At 39.4% G+C, this 23,027-nt stretch overlaps 1 protein-coding gene across 17 annotated transcripts in view; it reads left to right on the top strand.

Annotated features, from left to right (window-relative positions):
* ABI3BP (ABI family member 3 binding protein) overlaps positions 1 to 23,027 on the top strand; it is a 241,368-nt gene that overhangs the window by 58,565 nt on the left and 159,776 nt on the right. For all 17 annotated transcript variants that reach the window (XM_019797315.2, XM_019797321.2, XM_034657432.1 and 14 more), the window contains exon 2: positions 2,409 to 2,588. In XM_019797315.2, the coding sequence (XP_019652874.1) occupies positions 2,409 to 2,588 (180 nt within the window). The remainder of the gene's footprint in view (positions 1 to 2,408; positions 2,589 to 23,027) is intronic.

Here is a 23,027-nt window from a genome sequence, read left to right as displayed (position 1 = left end):
AGAAGGGGAAATTTGACTTGGACAAAATCTATGTTACAGCTGAAGTATAAATCCTCTCATCAAAATCTAATGAAGTTAGGACAAAACATTAGCAGTTAGCATCGATTTGAGCATTACGGTCTGGGGGTTGGCCACTCCTTACTCTAGTGGGTAATGATGATGTTCTCAATAGAAACAGCAGGAAGTGCAGGTTGGTGCGAACTGAGAGCCAGTTTTGACCTTGCACTTAACTTGCAGAGTGACAGAGAACTGGCTGCCCTCAGGTTTGTTGTTTGTGCTATGAGAGAGCTGCACTAGGTGAGCTAGACCAGATGAGTCTTCCTTGGACTTGGATAAGCCACCCAATATCTCTGAGTTTTAATTACACCAGAAATGTAGGAATAGCAATTTGAGAATCTAGAAGTTTATGGAAATTTCATCAAATTCTTGGAAGTTTAAAGAACTATGCACATACCTAGAAATAGTAGTACTGGTTACTGAGGTAAGACAGTGGGTCCCACAACTGGGTATCCAAGAACGGCCTATCTGTATTTTTTTTAAAGGCTTATTGGAATCCTTTTTGTAACTATATTACAGGCTAATTTTGACTGGAATAGTATAAATTTAGTGTGATGACTTTGGGAAGCCATGCTGTTCAGAGGTGCTGACTGGTATTAATGCAATATAAATCTTTGAATCATGACAAATCAAATGTGGATTACTAATTAATAAATGCAATCTTTCCAATGGGTAAATTATTCTAAAAATATTAAATCTCTGTAGAATAAAGAAAGAAAATAATTGAGATCTACAATCTTGTATCTAAAACTCTTGGGGCCAGTTCTATGTTTTAGAACTCAGAAAATCTTTGGATTTTAGAAATATACTAGGTTGTCTACACCAGATATTAAGGTACCTCTACAGTGGGCATTTGGCCAGCACCCCTTAATTAAACATGTAAATATTCCTACAGTTAAACATGTGAATATTTGCACAGACTATTCAGTGAGATTTGAGAAAGACTTAGTGGCCTCGTATGGTTCAGACTGCATTTTGTTACCAAATTAGTTTAATATGAATTTACAGAAAGTCTTACAAAGCTGGTTTGGATTTCTGTCTTGTGCTAAAAGGTTATGGATGGCCTTCATTAAGTAACAAATTATTGAGCAATTACTATGTACCAGCTTTAAGTAGTGCCATTTGCACTAATCTTTGTAAACAACCCATTAAAGTGGACATTGTTCTCCAGCATTCATAATTTACAAATCAAGAAATTCAGTGTCAGGGTGCCTGGGTGGCACAGCGGTTGGGCGTCTGCCTTCGGCTCAGGGCATGATCCCGGCGTTCTGGGATCGAGTCCCACGTCAGGCTCCTCCGATATGAGCCTGCTTCTTCCTCTCCCACTCCCCCTGTTTGTGTTCCCTCTCTCGCTGGCTGTCTCTCTGTCAAATAAATAAATAAAATCTTTTAAAAAATTTTAAAAATAAATAAATAAATAAAAAGAAATTCAGGGTCAAGTATGTTCAGTGAGTAGCCAGAGGCCCCAGTGATAATTAAGTTGCAGAGCTGGCATTTGAACGTTGCTCCTTCTGGTCCCAAAGACAAAAGGCAATGTTGTTTACTCACTGCTTGGTCAAGACTTCTGGTTAGTGTGATAATCTGCCCCTGTTGCCTACATAGTTTAAAAAAAAAAAGCCTTGAACATTTAATTAAATTTTCTCTCCTCATTCTGCACAGTCTCTCTGGGAAGGTTCATCCGATGATTATTTAGAAAGTGCTGATCCTCATGGATCTGTGTTCCATTCCTGAGCATCGCACTCGGTTTTTCAGCCTCCTGGGGGTCATCGCCATGTAGCTGTCTCGTTGACCCTGCAGGCCCCAAATAGACCTAAAGGGCTCTCTCCTCCATTTATCACCTCTCTCAGAACTCCCTATTTTCCCTAAGCTGACCCCCCCACCTGTGTCTCTTTGTTTCTAACTCTATATCTAAATCACTGTCTTGTGGGGATACAGTTGGAGAGCAGCAGGCTGGGGGTTTTCAAAACGCAGTAGTTAAATTTACTGATAAGAAATTTCAGATTCTTCAAACATTGCCGGACAGTATGTATCCAGTGAAGGTTTTGACTATTGTGGATAACCAAAGTAGCCTTAAATCCCATCTACCTGCTCCATCATAAATTACCAAATACTAAGCTCTAAGATTTTACTTTGTGTCCTAGACTGCTTTCTATGCTATTTAGTTTAGGTTTTTGGATCTCAAAATGACCCGTGCTTTAGCAGTTTGGGTGGATGTGTTGGAATATTGAGTAGCTAAGTAGATAGCATGCTTTCTAGTAACAATGCCTCTAGCACCTAACCTTTGCTCCAGATTTGCTCTGGGATGCTAACTGGTAAAATAACAGCCCTGTATTTTGTGTCCCCATCTTTAGGTAAAAGGCCAAGCCTGAAAGTCCACATCAATACCACGAGTGACTCCATCCTCTTGAAGTTCCTCCGTCCAAATCCAAATGTAAAACTAGAAGGTTTTCTCCTGGGATATGGCAGCAACTTGTCCCCAAATCAGTACTTCCCTCTTCCAGCAGAAGGGAAATTCACAGAGGCTGTGGTCGGTAAGATGTTTGGGTTTCAGGCATGGGAAGAAGAGAGGTATCAGGTAATGGGTACTATAAATCTTGAACTATAAATCTTGAAGGCAAGTACTCTTTCTTCTACATCTCAGCCAAACCAAATGCCAAAGTTACAAATCATCTACGTAATTGTCGTAACCTAGACAGTACAGTGCTTTACGTGAAAAAATACGGAATGTGAACACTGTGTGCGCCGCAGAGACAATCACCTTCGTTGCCCTTACACCTACAATCCCTGACCAGAGAACTTAAATTGCATAAGGAAAAGTAAGCTAAAATGCCCGGTTTAGTTCTCTGTAACATAGCCTCTTTATCTGGATTACTTTTACTCCCTGTTTTGTCTTTACATTCTTCTGGTGGAAAATAACTATAGCTTTCTGGGCATCCCTTCATGAGAAGCTACGTTTAAAGAAGAAAGGAAAATATATTACATTTCTTGAAATTTAAAAAGATTAAAAAAATTAAAAGCTTTTACAAGTATGATAAAATTTTACATTTCTTTGGAAGTAGTTTTAATCTCATTAACAATGTAATTTGTGTTTGTAACCATCTTTAAGCCTTATTCAGAAAAATTATTTGCAAACATGAAAACTTTTTTTTAAAGGAGAACATTTTTGAAAAGGGGATCATCTATTATAAATGCCTTCAAAGGCCTTCTGAACAGTCTCACACGAGATTTGGGTTTTGCTCCATTGCTAGGATTATTGCTAAAGAGCCTTGCCCTGAAGTTCCCATGTGTAACCCTGTCACTTGCACTGGCATAGATCAGTCAGGTCTGGCACTCATGTGTCTACGCAGGGAGCATTGAAGAGAAATATGTTCTGTCCTGCAGCCCCTTGTTCCCCATAGAGAAGTCTGTTGTACTCAAAAATCAGACAGGAGAGTAACATTAATTAAACATCTAGACTAGATTTTTACCGAAGATAATTGTTTTAAAACAAACACAGTTTGTTGCCAAAAAAAAAAAAAAAAAAAAACCTGAGAATTATGCACTTTCAACCAGTGTTACAACACTAACCCTGACCATGTGAACTGTAAAGAATTTGAAATTTTGCAAGTATTCCCCCATCACATTCACGCTTTACTACAAAAAGTGCCTGGAAGCTATATACTCACCGCACGCGCAAACGGAAGCGGGTCTACTGCTCCTGTATTTCTTGAGCATCGGAAGTAATAGTTTATTTATGATAGTTTTTACCCTTGGTTATTTCGATTGAAAATTTGGTGAATAGTAAACTTCCTTTCCATCAGAGGTGAAAAGTGTTCAATCTTAAAGGGATAGAAGTCAGATTGCTAGTGAAAAATATGTGCAAAAAAGTAAAGAAAATTTCTGGTATAGATCTACCAAGCTTTCAGTAGCGCGGTGATGAGGGATAATCAAATAGACCCGGCACACTTTTATTTACTTACTGTTGTTGTCTTTTAAATTTTTTTATTGTGGAAAGTTCAAGCATCTAAGGAGAGAAAATATTATAACGACCCTCATGTTGCATCATACAACTTGACTATAGATCACTGTTTCGCTGGTCCTGTGCTATTTATTCCTCATTCTTACAATTTTTTTATTGGAGGATTTTAAAGCATAACTGGGTACTGTATTTTTAAATCTGTGACCCCTTTAGTATGCATCTCTAACAGATGAGAAATATATTGAGTAATGCCATGCCTTTATCACGTTGTAACAATAATCCTACAATATCATTTGATATCTAGTCCATATTTAAATTTCTCTGCTGATCTTAAAAACGCCGTCTTTGAGTTGTTTCTTTTTTGCATCAGGATCCAACAAGGTCTACATGTTACATTTGGTTGTTATGTCTCTTACGTGTCTTTTGTCCTATAACAAGCCTCTCTCTCCTCCCTTCTTAAATGTCACTGATTTGCTAGAGTACTTGGCTCATACATCCTGGTCCACGTTCTGCATTTAACTGGTTGCTGCCATTCTGTAATTTTTAACTGGCTCCTCTATGTCCTGTATTACCCTTGAAAAAATATGTAGATTTGGAAGCTGTGTTAAATTGGAAAGAGACACATAAATGGCTGGTGTCATACTCAGTGATATTAAGACAGTTCGGTGTGTTAAGCGGTCTCGGTCGGATCACTCCACAACAAAATTCACCATCAAATCATCACTAAATAGTTTCCGCATGTATTGCTGATGATTGCCCAGATCCATTATTTTATACAGGGCTTCTAAAATGGTAATTTTTATATTCTATATACATTCTAGATACAGTCTAGATATAATCTAATTCTATCATTCTGCCTCTCTTAGCTGAAATTCTATAATAAAGAGTTTATTTTTAAAATTTTCCTTATATAGAATTTTAGGAAGGTTGGGATAAATTCTCATTGTAATAAATTGGTGCTCTGATAGTCTCCGGTGGTGACTTATAATATTGTTTCATGATCAGTATAAGATCTAATGATTTTTATATATCTAATGAGCTTTAATCTAATATATCACATATCTATATCTAATGATTTTTATATATCTAATGATTTTTATATATCTAATGATTTTTATATATCTAATGAGCTTTAATTTAATATATCTAATGATTTTTATATATCTAATGATTTTTATATATCTAATGAGCTTTAATCAATATATCACATATTCAATCCTTATGATTCTTGTCATTTTCTAGCCTGCATAGGGTTGACTGTTTACCTTGGTTCACTATTAAACTGTGAGTTTCTTGAAGTCAGAGTTTATGTTATTCTTTGGTTATTCATAGCAGAATGGTTTACATTGAGTAGATAGGCAGTAAATAATTGTGGTGCTGAATTGAATGGACTCAGGTCTGTGTAGAATATTTAGGCCAGAGGAGGCCAGGAGAGATTGTCTCGTCTGGCCCCTTGTCATCAGGCAAGTATATATCTAAGCCATCCAGGGTAGATAAAATACATCGCTGTGTATCTTAAAGATCTCTCGGGACAAAGATTCCAAAACTTCTTCTGGAAGGCTATTCCAAGTAGCCTTTTAAAAACTCTTACCTCATCCTTTAGATACATGTGTTCTTTTTATAATTTCCTTTCTCTTCTAGTATTCCAGTGGAAGAGAAAAAAAAAATTCCTCTCAGGTCTGTCCTTTTCCATCTTTCTTTATGCCAAAGAATCTGTGTGTTTCTACTTTTATTACTTCAAAATTGACTTGCATTTCCAAGTTACATGTTATTCTTTGGTTGCTTGAGTTTATTATTAATAGTCTTTCTTAATGACTGTTTTGTATTAATTGCTCCTAATTTATTAAGCAACTATTTTTGATTGTTGGTATAACAAATTACCATGAATTTGGTGGCTTAAAACATCACAAATTTACAATCTTACTGTTCTGTACGTCAGAGGCCCAACCTGGCTCTCTCTGGGCTAACATCAAGGTGTGGGCAGGGCTGCATACTCTCCTCGAGGCTCTGAGGGAAAATCTGTTTTCTTGCTTTTTGCAGCTTCTAGAGGCTGCCGCGTTCACCTTCCACCTTCAAGCCAACAACAGTGAATCAAGTGTTTCTCATTCCGCCATGGCTCTGAATTCATCTTCTGCCTCCCTCTTCCACTTTAAAAGAGCCTTGTGACTATGCTGAGCCCAGCAGGACAATCCAGGATGCTCTCCCTATTTTAAGATCAGCTGATTAGTGACCTTATTTATATCTGTAACCTTAATTCTCCTTTGTCATGGTACCAAACATATTTACAGGGTCTGGGGATTAGGATTTGGGCCATCTTTGAGGAATCATTTTTCTGACTGCCACAACCTGTACACTTGAAATTTGTGTCTCAATTCGCTCTGGCACAAGTTGACTGTGTGATCATTCCCAATTCCCTTCATCTGTAAGATAGCAGTAAAGTCTATTTTTCACAGATGTGCTGTGGGTGCGTCAGTGAATTCATGATTATCAAGTGATGTGTTGAAATCCCTTGAGTGCAAGCGGCTCTACAAAGCAAAGAATTATTCCTTTGTGAAAATAGCATCGCTTAAAGCCTCTCCTCTACTTTCTTCTGTAATGATAGTAGTTGTTCACTTGCGCTGAACTAGACCCAGACGGAGTAACTTATTTTCATCTTCCAAACAATATTAAGTGCCACATTGTGACACATTTCACTTGTGTGATATGTTTAAAAGATTCCACCATTGAAATGAGAAGCTGTTGATCGTTCAGAAATATTCAATTTAGCATTTAGTGACTGGTGGACAAAAACTCTCTTCCTGTATAATCACTTATAAGTATTTCTATGTTTATTTTAATAAACGTCTATCTATTGAAAGAGGCATTTTCAAAAGTTACATACTGGTCTTACATATACAACTGAAAAACAAAATATTCCCTCAAAATATGATTCATATAGAACTGCAAAAAAATTTATTTCAGCAAAATCTTCTAAGATTTTAATAGATTAATTGGAGAAGAAAAGTACTATTATCCCAGGTGATTATGAATAACTATTAATGGCCGTGAGAGTCTTGCAATGATGTGATAAGACATGATTCATATTTAGTAGATCTAGGTTCCTATATCCTTTTTTAAACCCATACCGTGAATGTTCTCGTTTCTGTCTTATACATCCAGGCATTGCTTTGTGACTTTTAGGTTCAGCTCTTGGTAATTTTGCAAATGTCCAATAAAATAAAACATGAGAATTTTTTGACACTGAATCTTTATAGACTCACACTTTATGTTGTTCACTTGACATCAAAATGACTTTAATCAGTATCACCTGGGCATGAAAGAGTTATATTCCATCATTATGTAGTGCAAGTTAAGGAGTTATTTTAGTGTCCTTACTGTAAGAAAAGCTTGAATTGAAAATAAATCATATAGTTATCACTACCACAAATTCTGACTAAAGAATTAGTCTTCCACCCAGGTGTCAGGACTCAAAGGGATTTAAGAGGGAATTTCTTGTCCTGTTCTCACAGCTGCTAACTCTCACACTCACTGCTCTAATAGGGCGAGTTTCTTGCCCGCAACCAGGGGTCTCTCAGTCGCTCTCCCTGGTCGCCATTTTGCTGCTTGTTCCTTAGAGTGATTTCTGAGCTAACTAAGAGGAGGACGCAGTACTAACTGCTCTGTAGATGGTCTGCACTGGAAGGAGCCTGGCCCAGAATGCTAACATATGCGTTCTAGGAAAGATCCACCTCTACCCAGAGAAGCAGCATGATGTGGGGGAAGAGTATGCACTTTTGAGCAAGACAGACCTGGGTTCAAATTCGATACAACTAATGGCTAAATAGTTTTGGGAAAGTCATGTAACTTCTCTCAGTTTCATTTCTTTCATATAAAATACAGAATAATCTTTCAGGAGTGTTGTAAAGATTATGAATAAATTATATAAGCCAGCTACGATAAGCCCTAGTACAGAGTAATAGGTTTTATAAATTTTGTCAGTTGCTTTTATAACATGCTGAGTGGTCTTGGATAATTTAAACTTTCTGAGCTTTGTTTCAGTTGTTAGTAACAAATGGGCTCAATCACCACTAAAGTTCTGGTCTGCTCTAAGATTTAGCGCTAGGTTGAAAACCTTGGTCTAAGTGGTGGTCCTGTGGTTGGTTTTCTGTTTTGTTTTATTTGTTGAGGGGGGGCAGTCAGGAAAACTGTAGAGGTATATTGTTTTAGCAAAGCTGTCAGTAACTAAAAAGAAGTAACCAAACTCCTCTCTTTATCGTACCTAATAAATGTTTCCTTAGAAGGGACAACTCCCAACATAGATTAAGAAACTAAAGAAGCAGCAAAATGTTAAGACTATGACACAGTACCCTCGGTATACACACTTCTGTCCCATAGTCATGATCATCTTTTAATCATTAAGGGGCATTTCTCGTTTTGCGTCCTTTGTGGAATCGAGTCTTAATGTGACTCTTAGAATTCCATAGCTGTGGCCTCTAAAGGAGAATGAGATGAATCCTGAAAAGATACAGCTGAAAGCTTTTGTCATCACTAAATTTCACTTTTCCACTGTCTTAGTCTAATGAAACAATTTTTAGCAAGAGCGTGGTAAGAATTTTGACCTATTCTAAATATAGATAAAAACAAAAGCATAACACTGTTTCAGTTACTAAACTGATGGTAATTTTATCTCAGCAAATTTAGGTCAAAATTTAATCATCAGTTTCTTCTGAAATTTCTCACTGTCTTTTATTTCACGGGGAAAATTGATTCTAAAAATTTGAATGAAGTTATTTATAATGATCCAGAACAATATATATTGTATGTTTAAAATGCAGTTTGTGTTCCTATAGATTACAAATACCCCCTACAAGACTGTGTTTTTTTTTTTAATTTAGATATAATTGACATATTAGTTTCAGGTGTAAAACCTAATGATTTAGTATTGTATATACTGAGAAATTATCACAAGTCTAGTTAACATCTGTCCAGAAAGCTTACTGCCTATATTTACTTCTAGAAGTTTTATGGTTTCAGGGCTTATGTTAAAGTCTTTAATCCGTTTGAGTTAATTTTTGTGAAATAGTGGTCAAGTTTCGTTCTTTTTCACATGTGGTTGTCCAGTTTTCTCAACACCACTTATTGAAGAGACTATCCCTTCCCCATTGTGTATTCTTGACTCCTTTGTCATAAATTAGTTGTGAATGCGTGGTTTATTTTGGGGCTGTGATTCTGTTCCACTGATTTATATGTCTGTGTGTTTATGCCAAAACCATACCATTGTGCTTACTACAGCTTTGTAATGTAGTTTGAAAGAATGGTGCGTGATACTCTAGCTTTGTCCTTTCTCAGGATTGTTTTAGCTATTTGGGGTCTTCCATGGTTCCACACAAATTTTACAATTGTTCTATCCCCCTACACGTTTTACCCTTAGTTTTTACATTTGTATAGAAAGTGAGAAGAAATGCACAATTTTTTTTCTTTCAGCATTGTAAACTAGAATTTCAATGGGTGTTTTTTTTTTGGTAGCTTTTTCATAAAAATGTCTAAGCCTGCTCACTCACTCATTTTTTCTGGAAGTGGGATGAAATGTGAGTAATAGAGATTGCCATTTATTACAATGAAGAGTGAATACATCACCTTAATGACAAAAAGAAATGAATTTTTTTTAAAGATTTTATTTTTATTTATTTGACAGAGATAGAGACAGCCAGCGAGAGAGGGAACACAAGCAGGGGGGAGTGGGAGAGGAAGAAGCAGGCTCATAGCGGAGGAGCCTGATGTGGGGCTCGATCCCAGAATGCCGGGATCACGCCCTGAGCGTGAAGGCAGATGCTTAACCGCTGTGCCACCCAGGCGCCCCAAGAAATGAATTTTTAAGTGTCACAAGGAAGGTGGTGGTGGATTCATTGAAGAAAAATAGCTGGATGTGGATGTTGAAAATAACTGAAGAATTATAGAGCGAATGAAGTTGACGAATCGTGAAAGAGGAGCAGGATAAATGAGTGGCGGGAAAAGATGAAGTGCCAGCTGTAGCAACCACCTCAACCAGGATGCTGTCCCTTAGCAGTATATTTAAGGATTAATGATCTTCAACAAGGGTGTGTGAGGGGAGACAGCAAGATAGCAGCCAGCAATGAATACAAGGCAGTCCCCAAGTGCACACGGGGGGCGCTAATTAGACAGGGGTAGTTAGTCTTATTCACTTTTACGCATAAGGAAATGGATCTCCAAGAGTTTTAAGTCAACTTTCTAAAGTTCCTTACTCAACTAGTAAGTGGCAGGTCCAAGTTTTCAACCCAAGGAGACTGGCTCTAGAAACTGAGCTCTGAAACTGCTTCTAAAACTTTGGGAGCTTTATCTGTTCCTCTACAATAGACAGTCCATAAGCCCCTGATATGTTGCTTCTATGTCTTTCAAACAAATGGAGAAAAAAGGCCATATGTTCTAGAAGGAGCCATCGGCTACCTAACAAATTAAGTTAAATGAGTTAAAATTCCTGAAGCACCTTCTGTGTCCTTGAAACTTATTCTCACCTACCCGTTCCATCACCATCTCTATTTGTTATGAGCTCACCGTCTCTTAAGCCCTACCTCTTCTGCTGTCCGCTAGGCTATATCTGGCCAAGGCAGTCAACGTTTATGTCCCTCTCTATGTATGTCCTAGAGGCTGAGCATTTTCTTTTACCATCATTCTTAATAAATGGTTATTTTTATTTTTGTGGGCCTTGTGTGCTCCCCCACTCCATCCAGATAGAAAACCCTGAGGAGCTAAGGACCCCAGAGGCTTTCTGTTTTGACCTCTAGTGTTGTCACAGTGAATGAAGCAGTGAATGGCAGAGAGGCAAGGGAGACCCAGGAAGTCTAAAACAGCGGTAGGTCACATTTAAGATGGGTTTTCCTCTTTTGTTTAGAACTATTTTCAGAATATCATCTTAATTCCTACTTAGTTCTTTCTCTGGAAATCGTTTTCCCACTTGGGAAGTATTTGGCTTTGAATCTTCAAGATTAATCCAAAATTTTCATTAAAAACATAGGAATCTCACAATCACTTGATTTTCTTCTGAAGTGCAAAATTAAGCAGAGCTTAAGTAAGCTTCAAAAGAGATTTTTAAAGAAATTGGCCTAGTGGGTATCAATTTCTTAATAAATATTATGCCATTATTTAAACAGTTCACCATGAGTTGACACCAGAAAGGCCTGGTTTCATAATAGATGACCACCATGTTTTGATACAGATAACATCTTTTCTAAGTTCTATTTTTCTGTTGGATTCTATGTTTCATGGTCTTCCTGACCTTACCAAATAATAGATAAACTGTCTTCAAGTTTATCTTTTCTTGGAAATAAATTTACAATATCTCAATATAAAGTATGACTTTTTTCCCAAATGTATTGCACAACCCACTGAGACCAAAATCTAACTTTAAAAAAAAAAAATCATTCCCAGTTATATCTAAAAGGGTTCCCCAACATAGCTTATGGCCCTTTGGTCATGGACCAAAACAAAAGTATACCTTATCCCAGATTTCTTGTAAGAGGCTTGCCTTTAAGATATCTTAAATGGAAAGATAGCTGCTAGTAGAAGGATAAATTGGAGGGTTATGTGGGAATAGATATACAAGATCATACGTAGACTTCAAAATTTCCTTTACTTTCAGGAATACATCTCACAATTAAGGAATACAATCAAATCCCAGTCTCCTAATGGCCCACTTATTTCCTTACAAGTTTTCCTTTCCCTGGGCATTTAATGCCTGGCACTTAAGGATCCTACTTGAAGTGTTATGTCATGAAGTCCAGCGTTTGGTTATATTCTGTTTTGGATTGTTCCCTGTTTTTGTTTTGTTCTGTGTTCATTTGTGTCCTGTCTGACCAACTAAATAGTGAATTCCTTGGGGCCAGAGCTGAGTCTTACCTTCCTTCATGTACTCCACAATCAGGGTCAATAGATCTCTGGGTATAGGAGTTGACTACTCAGAGTTTGATTGGAGGTTTGCTGGAGAGTCTTCCAGTCAACAAAATAAAACCTCTCTCTTTGTCCAGAGTGGTAACCTCTGGGAGGGGAAAAAAAAAGTATCCAACTGGGTTAATGCATTGGCCCTACCCTATTTCTCAGGCACAGTTAGAGTTTACACCTGTTCTGACATAATTAATGCTCCTCCCCTTTCTCTCAAGTGTCCTAGTTTAGTTAAAAATTATATGCTTAATATATACTTGGGAGAAAGCCTTGAATACTTAGCATGGACCCCAGGTCTTCCACCATCTGATTCCAAGCTGATAGCTTCACCTTTTCTCCTGTAACTGGGGACACTCCTCAATGAGAAAAGAGGAACAAAATCAAGAAGAGGTTTACTGCAAGTTTGGCTCTGATGAATTCCATTCAGAAGGCTGGGCATGTAGAGGTTGGTCACACAATGCTGGAGTAGACTTTCTCACTAACCTTTTTACTGATGGTTTAATGTTGTTGAGCACCTGTAATGTGCTGGGCCGAGGGCTCCACAGAGGTTAAATCCATACAGCTACCCTGGGAAGCACGAGGTATTATAATCCTCATCTTCCCAGTGAAGACAGTAAATCCCAGAGAAGTTGAGAAATCTCTAAGTGGCAGGTTGGCTCCAGAGCCTGTCCCTTTACCTGACCACCATACCATCATACTTTCCCCATGGCACGTGAGTATTTTTTCCTTTGAACCCGACATAAAAACTTCTCTCGTGGGGATTATTCTTGACCCGCTCTACATGGTAATGTTGACTAAAGGATTTAAAAAGAAAGAAAAACCCTGCTGATTTGAAGGCTTTGACTTTTTACCTGATAGCTAATGTGACCTAGATTTTATTATTTGAAAGAAAACTATCCAAAGGAGTCCTGTTTTGTTTTGTTTTGTTTTTTTATAGTACTTCCTGTAGAGATAATAACGGAGTGATAAACTTACTGGAAAATGTGTGTGTGCACGTTACAGGCTCCCCTTCAAAAGCAAGCCCTTGCCAAACCGTAGACCAGTTCACAGACAACACCCAACACTAAATTTCTCTGTGGGGTGCACATACAAACCACAGGCAAGGAAAAAACCAGAGGCAATAAAGTCAACAATTTTAATGTCTAACAGGTCTGCTAAACTAGAAAAGGATGTGGACTGGCTGTGGGGCAAGTGGGTAAGAGAAATAGTTTATTAAATATTTGTTTCCAGTGTCCGGGAGAGAATTTGTCAGAGCTGGAGAGTAAGGCAAGGTTATCTTGGGACAGTGGCTGAATGAGACGCTCCAGACTGTATGCCAGGACCGCGGGAAATTAAGAGCGACCTGGTACACGACAGTTGTGGACTGGGGGTAGAAGGGTCAGGTCAAGGCTGACTTCATGGGCATGTGACCAGTGCACTCAGAAGGGCCCTGCGTTACAAGTGGAATGCTTTGCTGTTGCTGCTTTCTCAGTGAAGTCAGATGGGATGGTGGCATTTGTATGGAGGGCTTGGTGCCTGGGCTCCTATGCACTGATGTCCCAGCCCCTCCTCTGGTTTGGTTCGAAGCCTGATCCCCTCCTGCTCCTGCTGCTAGGCCCTCCTCTTCCCACCTGGAGTGACTACTGCTGCCGTTTGCCTTCAGGAGGGACTTGGGGGTGAATGCAGGGGGGTTTTGTTGTGCACACCCCCTTGGTGACGTCTGGCAGGACCTGGCTGCAGCAGTCCTTGCGCGAGCTGCCACTGCCTCATGCATTCGTGGGGTTCTTCAGCAGGTGCAAGCCCCTCTCCTACCCCCGTTCAGATACACAGTCTGTCTCAGTCCAGAGATAGCAATCCTGTGGAGTCTGTGGGTTGGGATGCCCTTCCATCCACCCCTTCCTTCCCCACATCCTCTTTTCCAACCACAGCTGCATTCTCCTTTCCCATCACACTCTATGCACTACTCACTGGAGGTGGGGGGGGGGGAGTAGGTAAAGTGCTGCTTTTCCTCACTGCCATCAATTTCAGACAAGTCTGAACAACACCCCCTGTAGCAAACACCCCTATGGAAGCTGTCAGCTCCCTTCAGAACAAATCTTTGAACATTCTGGAATCCCACCAGTGGAGGCTGTTACTAGTCATTTTTGCATTAGCAGTTGTGCTGTGGTATCATTTGGCCCTTACATCGTCTCGGCCTGCTTGGGGGGCCTGTGGGCCACCTCTCAAAGGCTGAGAGTAGCCAGACTCTGAGCCCTAGGGGCACAGCAGATCGTCCTGTCAAAGTGGGGATTGGTTCAGTATTCAACTGATTTTGTGATAGAAATAATTACTGAACAGTGTAGAATTTGCTTTAAATTTTTCAGGTGAAGGAGGGATAATTTTTACATACAAACCACATATTAATTATAAGCAAAAACTTCAAGTAGTTCTATAGATAGGCTTAAAGAGTAATTCAGCAATTACAGTTTATTGGCTTTAAAAAAAAGAAAAAAGATGATTTGCTTTTGCTGTATCCCAAACCTCTAATTAGTTTTTCGTTTCTTCTTGAAAAGCCTCAGTCCCTCCATCTTTACTCTTGCCCCAGGCTATAAAGGCATGGAGGAACAGATTCATGATTCTTTCAAAAAACAGTTGTATAATTCCTGTTTCCAGGTTTAAAAGTACAGAAATGAACAAAATATGAACAGAGTCTGGGCCAGATTTGATGTCATGCTCAGGCTACCACATCATCCTACAGGGGCTTAGAAATACTCTACAAGTCAGAGGACTTTTATTAATTTGTGATGGTTCATAATTCTACAGACTCATTTTTATGTGCAACTAAGGGCAAAGTGCTAGTAATCTAAGTGATTTACTAGAAATTATTAAACTTTTATATTCATAGTTAAATTAGTAAATTTCATGCACTTCTGACATGACTTAAAACTTCTCTGTCCTCTATTTGGACTTCTGGCTTCCATGAAGCTTTGCAAAACTACGAGTTTGCATGTACCTAAGCAAACATTGCTCTTTCCCCAATTTTGTAGAAAATTGCCCCATTAGTGTTTTTCCAGGAGGGACACCAAACTTTCTGAAAGGGTTTCAGTGATGTTCCTGAATCGGTTGAGTCTATCAGCTGCTGCTGTTCTAGCTTTTTAATGTCACACTTAATGGTATCTTGTGGTGAGTTTTTGTGTTGATACTACCCCCTGGAGGGATGCATCAACAATACTTAAGCTTCTCCTTTTCTAGTAACTTGGCCTCAGGATGGATGTGGACTGGAGGTCAAATATGAATCCTTTATACCTCATTGCTGGAGTGGATTCGGTGGAGTGGTGTCCACGTGTTGTTATTATTTATCACTGGAAGGTGAGAATGGGTGGAGCAGGTGGGGAGTAAGGCTGGTTATCCCAGTGAAATTTAGAAGGAATGAGGAGTGGCCTTTCAAGAAATGAGTAGACACGTTGCATTTACTGTCTTTCTGTATTCCAGCTCCCCGCCAGGTTGCACACCTCTCTTTCTCAGTGAGGTTCCCCTTCATGGACCAGCATGCCAGGGACAGTGTCTGCAGGTTTAGGCAAAGGCAGCTGAGGTAGGACTGCAGAGCTAAGGGCCCGGCTGGAGCTCTGTTTGCTTCTCCCCACCACGGCCACACTCTGGAGATTCTTCTTTTTTTTCAGAACCAAGTAGTGGGTTAAGTGGAGCTCTCTGCCTGGGCTTCAAACACAAGGAGACTTTTCAAGGGGATTTTTCAAACAGACATGACTCAGTGTTAGTGTTGATGAAATAAGGCGCAGGAGCTGTCTGCCAAATGCTAAAAGCTAAAGGGAATTCTTAATTTGGAGTGTGCCCATTCAGGACCGATTACAGCCAGCTGTGGCATGTGGCCACTTGTCGATGTAAAGGAGGATTGATAATACTTATGCATGGATACTTCCCTGGCCATAGTTTGGTGGTATTGTTGTTTTTAAAGGTTTTATTTATTTATTTGACAGAGAGAGAGAGTGAGCACAAGCAGGGGGAGCAGCAGGGAGAGGGAGAGGGAGAAGCAGGCTCCCTGCAGAGCCTGATGTGGGACTGGATCCCAGGACCCCGGGATCATGACCTGAGCTGAAGGCAGACGCTTAAAGACTGAGTCACCCAAGCGCCCCTGTTTTGTTTGTTTTAGGTTTTGTAAGGGATTTTATTCTTAATTTATTAGTAGTCCTATGATGTGCCATGTTGACATCTCATAAAATAGTTACCTTACTTTATCAAATTCTAAAACACCTTTAACTGTAAATCACACCACTCTTTCATATACAACTAAAAAACAATAAAGCTGTTGATTAATGACATTGCTCTTTCACCCCTAGGGCTTTTCTTTAATACTTTATTGAAACAATTTACTTTGCCTTGTTGATAATAATTATACATAATGTGAACATATTATCTATTTTTTGTAAAGAGATGTGATTTTATTTTTTTAACAGTCTTTGTTAGAATAGCTTTAGATTTACAGAAAAGTTGCTCATATAGTACAGACAGTTCCTATATACTTTACATTCAAGTTCTCCTATTCTTTTTTTTTTAAGATTTTATTTATTAATTTGACAGAGAGAGACAGCCAGTGAGAGAGGGAACACAAGCAGGGGGAATGGGAGAGGAAGAAGCAGGCTTCCCACTGAGCAGGGAGCCAGATGTGGGCTCAATCCCAGAACGCTGGGATCACACCCTGAGCCGAACGCAGACACTTAATGACTGCGCCACCCAGGCGCCCCTCAAGTTCTCCTATTCTTAACATGTTATGTTATATTGTACATTTGTCACAACCAACAAACCAATATCCATACGTTATGAACTGAAGTCTGTACTTTATTTGATTTCCTTGGTTTTTACTGAAGATCCTTTTTCTCATCCTGGATCCCACGCAGGATGCCACATTATATTCTGTCATGTTTCCTCTGGCTCTGGTGGATGGTGTCTGTTTTCTCGACTTTCCTTATTTTTAGTGAAAGAATCTGGTTAGATGTTTTGTAGAGTGCCCTTGGATTTAGTTTTATCTGATATTTTTCTCATGGTTAGACTGGGGCTGAGAGCTTGAGCAAAGAAGATATTACTTAAAAAAGTTTAAAAGTAAAATAAACAACCAAAAAGAAAATGGTTCAACAACTGCTAAATATTCTTCACCTTGAGAGTCTGAACCTTCTGTTTCACCTTTGACTCTGAGTTCTCAATAGCCTTGTTTTCCCACACCACAACGTTCACTGGGCCAGCAAGAATGCTAGTGACGCAGCAGCTTTGAAACCCTTCTCTACTGGGTTTTCTCCCAAATCACTGACCCTCTTCAGCCAGTTTTGAAACTGTCAATTTCTTGACTTTATTAGGAAAGGTTTCAGATAATGACAGCAGGGTCGAAACTGCCCCTGAATGATGTAAGATACCATCAGTCATAGGATGCATTTGAGAAATTTTAAAAGCTGGCGGATGGTATGTCTTAGAGCCATTTAAATAGGGTACTCTGAATTTTTAATATACCATTTCTTCTAAAACAGCTTTATTTTCAATATTGTTTAATTATCATTTGGGATTCAGATAAGACTATGTTGCTTTTATGTCTCCAAATCAAATTAAAACTAATAAACTCTCACCTGCTAGATGAGAAGGAAATCAGATTTCTTCTCTTTAGGACTGTTTTCTCCCCAGTCTTGCAAAGCCTGAAGAGCTGGTGGAGTTCATTTGGAAGCCCATCCAACTTCTGCACAAAGTAGAAGAGCCTGGGGCTCCATTCCATTCACAGCCCCTCCCCTGTCTGCCCCTAGACCCTGGTTTTCTCTTCCTCAATCCTCTGATCAGGTGCCAACTGGCCAAAATCCCAGAGAGGGCCAGCACAGCTGCTCAGAGGAGGCCCCTTGTGTGAACAGGGCCCTAGCTTGGTGCCCACTGTTCTCCTTGCTGGGTTTCTAGGGCCCACGTTCTGCATCCCAGAGGCCTTTCTACAGGCCCAGTTACCTCAAGAGAGCAAGAGATTTCAGCCTCTTCCATTGGGGACCCAGAGGCAGCTGTCTCTCCCCCTCTCTGAGAGTGAACCAAAGATTAAGCATTACTGTTCTTTTCAAATCTCCAAATCACAAGAGGGATAATTCTACCTATTCAACTTTTTCTTTCTTTCTTTTTTTTTTTTTTACATCAAAAATCTAGTTACTGACAAAAGGTGTTTATGGGCTGTCTTTAACAGACTCACAGTCACCTCTGAATTCATTTTCATCTTGAATCCCTTCTCTGAACCTTGGAGGATGTCTGAGATGATGCTCACCTTCGCTGACCCAACTCTTTAAAGCACCATCATATACACCGTTCGGCGCTTGGCCCCCCTCCTGCCAGAGTAAAGCCAGCACGGTGCCCCGTATGATTCAGTAGAGGATGTATGCTTTGCTTTATGTAGTTGAAATAGAATGAGACATGAGCAGAGGCACTGTATTCACATGAATTCACTCACAGTAACTTGCAAATGGCTGCTTCTGTGATTCTGTCTGAGAACAAGTGAAAATAAGCTTGAAGAGGACAGCCATACTGAGTAAAGCAAGGAGGCACCTCAAAAAGGGAATGGACATAGAAACTTAAATCTGGGTCTTGGTGAGCAAGTTTGTTCTAACTTAACAATTCTGGTAAGCTGATCTTTTGTGTAAATATTCCAGTAATGCTTTGAACCCACTGCCTCATTTTAGTCCCCCAAAGAACACATAGTATCGTTGGTGATATTACTCGTTTGTTTTCCTAATCTGTGGTCTCAGATACTCGATAGAAAAGCTGAAGCAGGTTACAAAATAGAACCCTAGGATAACATTTAAAAAAAAATAAAGTAATAAATGGGAAAGAAAAATGGGAGTTGAATGTTCTGATAAAGCCCGGAAGAGCTGCTCAACAGGAATGTATGTAGGTTCCCCTACATTACAGAAAGTTGGGTCAGATGTCTTAGATCTACTTTACCTCTTAAGATCTATTTTAAGGAAAGAGTCCATGGAATCCTTATTTATCAATTAAAAATTAGTGTTGAATTTTATCAAATGACTTTTAGTACCTGTTGAAATAGGCTTATTTTTTTTTCTTTTTATGATACATTTCTGGAATAAACTACACTTGGCCATAATATATTATTGTATTACGTGCTGACAGATTCTGCATACCAATAAATTTTCTAGGATTTTTTGCATTGATGGGAGTATGACGAAGGAAAATTTATTCAGTGGCATCTGTTAAAGATGGTTGGAAAGACTTTATTTATGGGCGGGGACTATTGCAATCAGCGTAGGGACTGCTACGATGGCATCTTCCGGTGTGGGAGAGAGATTGAGCTTCACTCTGAATGCAAGGAAAAGTGGGAATTTATGGCCCTGGAGCAGGATGGGCTTGCGTGGATGGAAAATGAGAAGAAACACGAGGGTAAGGGTGGGGGACCTGAATAAACTAACCTGCGGACTCTTGCTGAAGGCAGGCCAGGGTGTCGGGATGGGGGAGGATGAGGGGCCTCACGCGTGCTGTGAGGTATGTGATCAGGTATGGACGACGGGGTTCTGGCCAAACCGTTTTAGCAAAACACGTGGGAAAATTGGACGACACAGGGATGAACACAAATAAAGCCCAAAAGTCAGGGCCTTGTTAAAAAGAGCTCATAAGAGCCTACTTAGAGCCTGGTCAGGACAGAGGATCCTTGTATGGTGTGTAATTTTATTTTTTTTTTAAATTTTATTTATTTCTTTTTAAAGATTTTATTTATTTGAGAGAGAGAAACAGCCAGCAAGAGAGGGAACACAAGCAGGGGGAGTGGGAGAGGAAGAAGCCGACTTCCACCGGAGCAGGGAGCCCAATGTGGGACTCGATCCTAGAACCCTGGGATCATGCCCTGGGCCAAAGGCAGATGCTTAACGACTGAGCCACCCAGGCACCCCTGTAATTTTATTTTTGTGAAATTTTTGCAATTTGGAGCCTGTGGCGATTGCTTTAAAAAAAAAAAAAGCTTTCAACATTTTCCTTCCTTTTTATAAGTCCTCAGGGTCTCTTAAGACACAAATTTCTGCATTCAGGAAATCCTCATCTTTATTGTTATATGAGCTACCACTAAATTAGCACTTTGTGTGATAGGTACTGTGAAAGCTTAATCATCACTAAGACCCCTGTGCGGCTAGGTACTATGATTTTTTTCCCATTTTGCAGGGGAGGAAACAGATGCACATACATTAAGCACTCACCTTATATAAGCAACTAGCGAGCAGGGATTTGATTCCAGGCTCTAGAGGACATGCTTTTGTGTCTAGAAATTTCGTTTGATATGAAACCAAATTGTGAAAAAGGTGGCAGGGGTAAATTATTATTTTTGTTCAAGCCTCTTGTATGATTTCCTGAGGATCATCCTGGCTTATTAAATGTTTATTTCATGGAAATTTGCACTGCAGAAATAAACTATGACTTCACTCTGACTTCGTTCTAAAGCAGTGTGGCTTGCAAGGTGGCTGTCTTCCAATAAAAATGTGAGAATTGGGATTTATCAAACAGAGTGATTATGAAAGAATGATTTGCATTACCAAAAAATCTAGCACTTTATAAAGGATTTCAATAGTAAATTTCCTTAAACATTAAGCTGCCCCAATCCTTCACCTCAGGGCATTTGGAATATTAAGCAAGTTAGATGTAATTAGTCTACAACATGGTATAAGCTTAATTAGGAATGGAAAGTTGGTTAAAGTAACTGCATTCTACACAAATTTGCTTAAATTGACATTTTAATTATATACATTTTCTAAAGAAAATGCCAAAACACATTGGCATGTGTTACCAGAATTGCTGATCAAGCTACAAGTGTATATATTTCCCAGGCTGCTACAAATGCACAAAGAATTTCAGAGCACAGAACTGAAATAGAAATTTTGGTTTTTTAGTTGTTTTATTTTTCCATGTTTGTGTTCCAAATCGAGTGCAAAGACTGCTGAAATACATGAACGTTGGAAGTTTCTAATGAGTAGTGAGAGGCCGCATATCTGCACCCTGTTCCTGACATCTGTTCCAATTTGTAATTGGCTGTCACAGCCTCGGCTTTATGCAAAATGACTGATCATAACAAAAATTACTCTTAAATTGCTCATATAACCATATGTCTTGGATCATGGCACTATCTTTGGCTTCTGCGTATGTTATTTTTCTGGTATTTCAGGCCTTTTTTTTTTTTTAAACCACTGAGGCAGAATTGAATTAATGTGCATCAAGGAAGGAAATAGACTCTGCCACAGTGAGTGTTACTTAAGAAAAATAGAGATTTAGCTTTGTTTTCTAGAAGTAAATTCAAGGTAACATATAATTTGCATGGCCAAGTTAAAAATAAATGCAAGGCCTTGTTTCAAAAAGCAGGAGAAAATTGTCATTAAAGATACTAAAATATTTCCTTTCTTCCACAGCTTCTCAACTTATGATGATGTTATTTTATTTGCTATTTAATGTCATTAGTAAATTAAAATTTTAAATTATTTACGTGAATTTTGCCATTTATCTTTACGTTGTGCAATGCTAGTTTAAAATGCAAATATAGGCCTTCAACTAAGCAGAATCACAGATCACACAATTTGTGCTTTGTCCCTGATACAGGCATCTGTATTTCATTCTTGCCAGAAGAGTGGAAATACACAAAAGTAGCTGCTCTTTTTCCTTCACTTCTTGACACGTGTACATTCTATAACTTTGCCTTTGGCTTACTTACAAGTGAGGAAGAAGGGAGAAGCGCGGGAACTGGGGGTTGCTCCAGCTTCCCCTTTCCTTCTAGGTACTCCTTCTCAGCATAAGTGGTAGGCAAATACAGAGAACTAACATAAGGAAGAGGATACTACAGGATTGCTTGGTCGTTTCTGTTACAATGCCATTGCCTTCCGCGTGGAAGCAAGTGTTGGTTTGCTTGAACAGTGTGTCCTCACAGGTCCCCTCCATGCCCTCTTCCTCAGCCAGAGATGCAGTAAGCTTGCCTTGTTTGGCCTTAGAGTCTTGCTGAACCCCTATCTGTCCTGGGTCCCTGGGAACGCTATGCTGAGAGGGCATCGCAACCACTGTATGGGTGTGGAAGAGACTGCAGGCCTGCCTGTTGTTCCCATCTCCTCTGCTTGTACACAGGCTTTATGGTCCCTTCAGACTGCCCTTAAAAACCCAGATGGAAAGATAAAACTTTTAAGAATTTCAAGATGGTGACAGCAGGGCATTAAATCAAGCATGAGACCCTTCTGAGCATGGGGCCCTGTGTGACGGTGCATGTTGCCTGCCCATGAAGCTGACCCTGCCTCTGTGACCTCCTCTACAAATTGTGGAGATAATAGTGTGTATCAAGTAGGATTGCTGTGAGGAGTAATTAAGTCACAAATGTAAAGTGTTTAATAAGCACCCTACACAAATATGTGGTACTTTCTTAATACTTACATTGCTTTACATCCCAAATAAAATCAGGAAATGTATTATATTCCTATTGGGGACCTTGATTTAGGTTAAGCATTCCTGTATAAGCTCCACTAAGCAAGATATGCCTTCAAACATGAGACTCTGAAACAGAACGAATCTTCTTTATCTGTGTTGTGGTCACGAGGCAATTACCAGTAAGCGGGCAAAGCTCTGAGGTCAGTTCGAGAGGTTACCTGGTTTCCTTCATGTGGTATAATTACTGTAGCAGGTTACAGCAAATAAGGCTGTGTGGGGTGTCCAGAAAAAGACAAAGGCTCAAGTCATTCGAAGTGGCTGAATGGCCAGGTTGTCTCTAGCTGAGAATGAGGTCAGCCCTGTAAAGCCTTGGACAGAGAAGGCATCTGTTCCAAACTCAGAGGGGACACACTTAAACCCAGAATGAAAATAGACGTGAGCCCTGAGTGAGCAGGGGTGAACTCTTGTTGACTGCTGCATCCAGATGAAACTGGGTGTAGAATGAATTTCAGGAGCCAAGGTCACCGCAGAGCTACTGTAGATAAAAGTCATCAGTCAGTTCAGTAGACGTGCTTATGAAATGCTATTTAGTACACCCAGTGTATATTTCACTTATTTATGTATATTTAAATCAACCATCTTGGAAACAGCAATTCAAAAAAAAGAAAGATTTGATAAATTATTAGCTCCTGAT

Source organism: Ailuropoda melanoleuca, chromosome 1, assembly GCF_002007445.2.
Source record: "Ailuropoda melanoleuca isolate Jingjing chromosome 1, ASM200744v2, whole genome shotgun sequence".
Taxonomy (NCBI): Eukaryota; Metazoa; Chordata; class Mammalia; order Carnivora; family Ursidae; genus Ailuropoda; species Ailuropoda melanoleuca.
The sequence above is the reverse complement of the archived record's forward strand: the minus strand, read 5'-3'. Positions and strand labels throughout refer to the sequence as shown.